We start from the raw sequence: 6190 nt of genomic DNA, 5'->3' as shown, positions 1-6190 counted from the left end.
TATATATATATATATAATTTTTTTTTTTAAATTAACTGGGTGTGCTGGTACATGCCTATAGTCCCAGCTACTCAGGAGGCTGTGGCGAGAGGATCACTTGAGTCCAGAAGTTTAAGTCTACAGTGAGCTATGAGCACACCCTACATTCCAGCCTGGGAGACAGTGAGACCCCTGTCTCTAAAAAAAGAAAAGACTCCAAAATAAAAAGCAAAACAAAGAAAAAAACCAAATTCAATGAGTCGGGAATTAGTAGAAGCACAGCAGGGATGGCTTATCTCTCCTCCATAAAAAGACCCTACATAGCTGGTAGCTCAAGTCATCTGGAGGCTTCTCCACTCATATTTTTGACTCCTAGGCTGGGGTGACTCAAAGGTGGGGCTGAGATGAGCCTGGAGACCCAGTAGTACCTACATGTAGATCTTCCATATGGCATGGGCTTTTGTCAGCATGGTAGCTGAATTCAGGGAAGGACAATCTAGAGGGCAAACATTCAGAGAGAATAAGGATGAACTTGCAAGACTTCTTCTGACCTTAACTTAAAAGTCATGCAGCTTCACTTCCTCCACATTCTGTGCTTATCAGCAAGTCACTAAGGGCAGCCCTGATTCAAGGGAGGGGAATCAGATTCCACCTCTTGATGGGAGAGAAGCGAGGTGACGTTGCGCAAAACCAGGTAAGTGGGAGAGAGTGTCACAGGTGCCTTTGGAAACACAGTTTGGCACAGAGTCACAGAGATCATTAGCAGAGCAATATGTCCTGCGATGTTTTCAGCTGCAAGTAACCGAAAAGTCAACTAACAGTGGCTTCAACACTGAGGGGTTGTTATCTCATGAATTTAAGAGGCCTGAGGCAGGGCAAGTCCAGGGTTACTTTGATGGCTCAATGACATTACCAAGGACCCCTCTGCTTCTCATCTTTCTACCTTGCTACCTCAGCACATCCAGAGTATCTCAATGTTTGGTTTCACAGTGCCTCGGCAATTCCAAGCATCAGAAGGAGACATAAAATATCAAGCAAAGAAACAGAAAGGGTCTTCCATGAGACCCTTTTTTTTTCTTTCTAATTTTTGTTTTAGATTCAGAGGGTACATGTACAGGTTTATTACATGGGTAAACTGCATGTCACAGGGGTTTGGTGTAAGATTATTCCATCACCCAGGTAATAAGCGTAGTACTCAATAGGTAGTTTTTTGATCCTCACCCTCCTCCCAACCTCCACCCTCCACTCTCTAGTAGGCCCCCGTGTCTACTGTTCCCTTCGTGTCCATATGTTCTCAATGTTTATCTCCCACTTACAAGTAAGAACACGTAATATTTGGTTTTCTGTTCCTGTATTAATTTGTTTAGGATAGTGGCCATCCATGTTGCTGCAAAGGATGTGATTTTATTGTTTTTTTATGGCTATGTAATATTCCATGGTATATATGTACCACATTTTTTTTTTATTCAGTCCACCATTGATGGGCATCTAGGTTGATTTCATGTCTTTGCTATTGTGAACAGTGCTGCAATGAACACATACATGCATGTGTCTTTATGGTAGAATGATTTATCTTTCATTGGATATATACCCAGCAAAGGGATTGCTTGGTCAAATGGTAGTTCTGTTTTAATTTCTTTCAGAAATCTCCAAGTTGCTTTCCACAGTGGCTGAACTAATTTACATTCCCATCAGCAGTGTATAAGCAAGTGTTCCATTTTCTCTGCAACCTCACCAGCATCTGTTATTTTTTTGACTTTTTAATAATAACCATTCTGACCAGTGTGAGGTGATATCTTCAGGAGTCCCTTTTACTTAGAAAGAACCACCTCCCCCAAAATCTCACGGCCAACTCACCTTCAGGTCTCATTGGTTAGGGACCTGACTTTGCCTATGTCTGTGCTATAGCTAAAAAGGGAGCTGGAAGAGGAAGAATCTAGCATTTTGGTTTCTATAGTTGGAAGTGCCCCTGTCAGTAAAAAGCAGTGGGGAGAATGTGCAGTGGAGAGAATGACATTTGAGCAGGCAGCAGCACTGTCTGCCACAGGTACAGGTGACCATTCATGCATTTAGCAATCAGTAGCTGGTTGTTAATTATGTACCAGTCACAGTGCTAAAGGCAGAGGCACAGCAGAGAGTAACACACAGGAGATCCTTAAGGTTGACAGTCTGGCATGGAACAAAGACACCTCACAAGCAATTACATAATTAAATACAGAATGTGTTGAGTGCTATGATAAGAAGCTTACAAACAGTGCCCAAAAAGAAGTATGCAAAAAATTTACTTATGGAAGTATATTGAAATGCAAGGTGAGGATATAGTTATAAATGCTAAACGAAGCACAAGCTCTTTGCTGAGTCTAAAAAAACCACTAAAGGTAGGAATTTTCCCATTGTGAAGGAAAATGCAGCATGTGTCTGGCAGATAAAAATGTCCCTGTCATTAGAAAAGTTAATCCACCAACTGGAATTTACTACAGATTCTCTGAACTCTCTCTTAGGACCATCTGACCTTCATCTATTCAGCTATGACCACACCAAATAAACTTTGGATTACTTTAATACACGCCCAGGTGTCCTGAATACCAGATTAGAATTTTCCAGTTTCTAGAAAGCTTTATAATGTGAGCATAAACAGTCCTAGGCCTGATCCCTCTAAGGTGACCTGAAAATTGAGGAAACAGGCCTTCAGAGCTGGAAACCCAGACTGGGAAGCCAAGGTGATCCCCACTTCTTGCACACAGCAGCTGAAGCTAGCCTTGCCCACAACCATAGCACCAAAAACAAAAACTCACCTGGTACATTCCTTTGATAACAGCTATGGCATCGGCTAACTGCTGATTGAAGGATTTTCTCATCTTATCCTCATTCTGAAAATAAAAATAAATGCAACAAGCACCATAATGTATTTCCAAATATGACCCACACCTACTAGGGAGGGACTCAGTAAAAAAAAAAAAAAAATCATCTGAATCATAATCTCTTGAAAACTTCAATTCATAATCATTTCTCCCACCCTGCAGCTATTATGACACATTTTATTTTTACTTATACTCAACCAAAAGCCATAGAGAGATCATATGGATAAAATATATATAGATAATTTGAACACTTCATTTCATTTTTCACTTGAGTAAAGTCTTTTACTGCCTTCCTAAAACTGCTTTTGAAAGTTGTAAAGTCTATTTGTGATGCCTATCTTCTTCTGGTCCTTGTACTTTTTGAATGGAATATGCTCATGAAAAGAAATCTATAGTGCTAATCTGCAAACTAGAGTTATTTTCTGATTAATCAAATAATTTGATTAGATCTGTTTAGATTAACAATAGAAGAGAGTGCATTTAAAAAAAAAATACCCATGATTCTGATATCAATTCTGATTTCAGCATGGAGTATAAACAACAAATAGGCATTATCCTTTTCTAAAAAAAATTTATTTTTAAATTTATTTTGTAGAGATCGGGTATTGCTTTGTTGCCCAGGCTGATCTCGAACTCCTGGGCTCAGACTATCCTCCCGCTTCAGCCTTTCAAAGTGTTGGGATTACAGGCCTGAGCCATCGCCTCCCAGCCTCAAATAGGCTTTAGAGTCAAATGGTATTGAATTTAAATATCATTGTGCCCTTTACTATCTGTCTGACTTTAAGCAAGTTACTTAACCTTGGCAAGCTGTTTCTTGATCTGTAAATCACAGACAATAGGATTTCCATTTTCACATTTTGAGAGATTTAAAGGGTAAATATATTTTAAAGGCTTAGCATGGTACTTAACATGGTGTGGTCAGCAAAAGATGGTTTTTGTTTGTTTTTATGGCACAGAAATAATAGTAATGTCCGTTTGTTTTGTTTTTTGTTTCTCTGAGATGGGGGTCTCGACTTATCACCCAGGCTAGAGTGCAGTGGTGCAATCATAGCTCACTGAAGCCTTGAACTCCTGGGCTCAAGTGATTCCCCTGTCTCAGACTCCTAAGTAGCTGGGGACTACAGGTCTGCAACACCACATCTGGCTCATGCTTTTATTCTTTGTAAAGACAGGGTCTCACTATGTTGCCCAAGCTGGTCTTGAACTCCCAGCTTCAAGCCAGCCTCCCACCCTAGCTTCCCAAAGTGGTAGGATTAGAGGCATGTGTGCTTGGCCTCTCTTGTTTTTTAACTGGTGACCTTGAACAAGTTATTAGCCTTTCAGTGCCTCAGTTTTCTCATCTGTAAAAGAGGGAAAATAATTGTGCCTACTTCGTAAGGTAAATGTGAGAATTAAATCAGTTCATATGCTAAGTACTTACACAAGTCCCTGACACAGTGAAGCTCTATGTATTACTTACCTCATAAGATACAACTAATGCAAATTACACTGCCCTCACAAGTTACTAAATTCTAAACTGCACTGCATACACATCTAGCACAGTGTCGACCCACACATAAAACAAAAGAAGTAAGAGAACATTTACCTGTTGATAATGCTTTTCAATTTCTAGGATCCTGTCATGTAGAATGTTGAAGAGACTCAAAGATTCCTCTTTCAGTCGGTCCTCAAACTTCAACTGAAGCAATTGTTTGAGGAACCCAAAATCCACCTGGAGGGATTTCATCATCTAAAAATGGAAAATATTCTCTTTAGCAAACTAACGTAGGAACAGAAAACCAAATACTGCATGTTGTCAGTTCGTAAGTGGGAGCGAAATGATGAGAACTCATGCACACAAAGAGGGGAGCAACACACACTGGGGCCTACTTAGGGCGGTGAGCGGCAGGAGGGAGAAGATCAGGGAAAATAACTAATGGGAACTAGCATTAGTATCTGGGTGATGAAATAATCTGTACTGTACAACAAACCCCTGTGACATGAGTTTACCTATGTAACAAATCTGCATATGTACCCCTGAACCTAAAAGTTGAAAAAAAAAAAAATACACACACACACACACATTAAATAAAAAATGGAAAAAATGTACATTATTATAGAGAGAAAAGGTCCTCCGTGTAAAGATTCCAATACATTCTCTGGTTCTGGACATATAAACTGGGTTCCTGGTCAGAGGTCTGTCCTGATTTTTAAGATGATTGTATGCATTGTGGAATTCCAGTAATTCCATCCTAGTTGACCAGGCTTTCAAAGTGACAATTAATTTGCCAAACTCAGATACGCTGATGGACTAAAAGACAAGAGTTTCCTAGCAGTTTCTTCCCACACAGAAGAAAATATCTGTGTTAATATTGGCCTTCTGTCATACCTCAAAAGGTATAGTTCTCAAGATGTAGATTTCAGATCATAAAAGAGAGGCAAGAATCATTTGCTGAGAATCTACTAGCACAAGCATTTAAATATGTAACCAGCATGTTGACTAAGAACCATTTGTAATAATCAAAACACAGTGTATTTTTATTTACCCCCATCTATTTAAAATGTATTCACTAGGGCTCCCACCTGTAATTCCAACACTTTGGGAGGGTAAGGTGGGTGAATCAGGTGAGCCCAGGAGTTTGAAACCAGCCTGGACAATATAGTGAGACTCTATCTCTTCAAAAACTTAAAAGAAGAAAAAAAGAGACATCTAAAAAAAAAAAAATGTATTCTCTATGTAATCTTCCCCTGCTCTGAATGGAAATGACAAAATCCCATGACTTTTCTATTCATTCTTGGGAACATAGTCCTACCATCGCTACAAATACAGCCTCAGAATAGCATTTAGAATATAACTACCAGGTGAGGTGGCTCATGCCTATAATCCCAACACTTTAGGAGGCTGAGGTGGGCAGATCACCTGAAGTCACGAGTTTGAGACCAACCTGGCTGACGTGGTAAAACCCTGTCTCTACTAAAAATACAAAAAATTAGCCAAGTGTGGCAGCGTGCCCCTGTAATCCCAGCCACTTGGGAGCTTGAACCCGGGAGATGGAGGTTACAGTGAGCCAAGATCGCACCACTGCACTCCAGCCTGGGCACCAGAGCAAGGCTCCGTCTAAATATATATATACACACACACACACATATATAATGTGTATATATGTATATATAATATATACATTATATATATATATATGAGTTAAAATGCTTCCAACTTCATTCATAAGGTTTTTCCCTTTGCTGAGAGTAATGAAAAAGAGTGATTCACCTTTGAGCTCTCTCTGCTCACCTGCTCACCAGCACCCAAGTGGTTGTATCTCCACAAGGAACAAGGCAGCAGGGATAGAGGGGCAAGGATGTTTCTACCT

General features: G+C 39.9%; 1 protein-coding gene across 2 annotated transcripts in view; it reads right to left on the bottom strand.

The window, feature by feature from the left end:
- The window catches only part of CUNH10orf67 (chromosome unknown C10orf67 homolog), a 139460-nt gene that overhangs the window by 110451 nt on the left and 22819 nt on the right, over nucleotides 1-6190 (bottom strand). For both annotated transcript variants that reach the window (XM_017867437.1, XM_017867438.1), the window contains 2 exons: nucleotides 4426-4569; nucleotides 2775-2849 (listed from right to left, as the gene is read on the bottom strand). In XM_017867437.1, the coding sequence (XP_017722926.1) occupies nucleotides 2775-2849; nucleotides 4426-4569 (219 nt within the window). The remainder of the gene's footprint in view (nucleotides 1-2774; nucleotides 2850-4425; nucleotides 4570-6190) is intronic.

Source organism: Rhinopithecus bieti, unplaced genomic scaffold (assembly GCF_001698545.2).
Source record: "Rhinopithecus bieti isolate Rb0 unplaced genomic scaffold, ASM169854v2 scaffold_3041, whole genome shotgun sequence".
Classification (NCBI taxonomy): Eukaryota; Metazoa; Chordata; class Mammalia; order Primates; family Cercopithecidae; genus Rhinopithecus; species Rhinopithecus bieti.
This window is presented reverse-complemented; position numbering and strand designations above follow the sequence as displayed.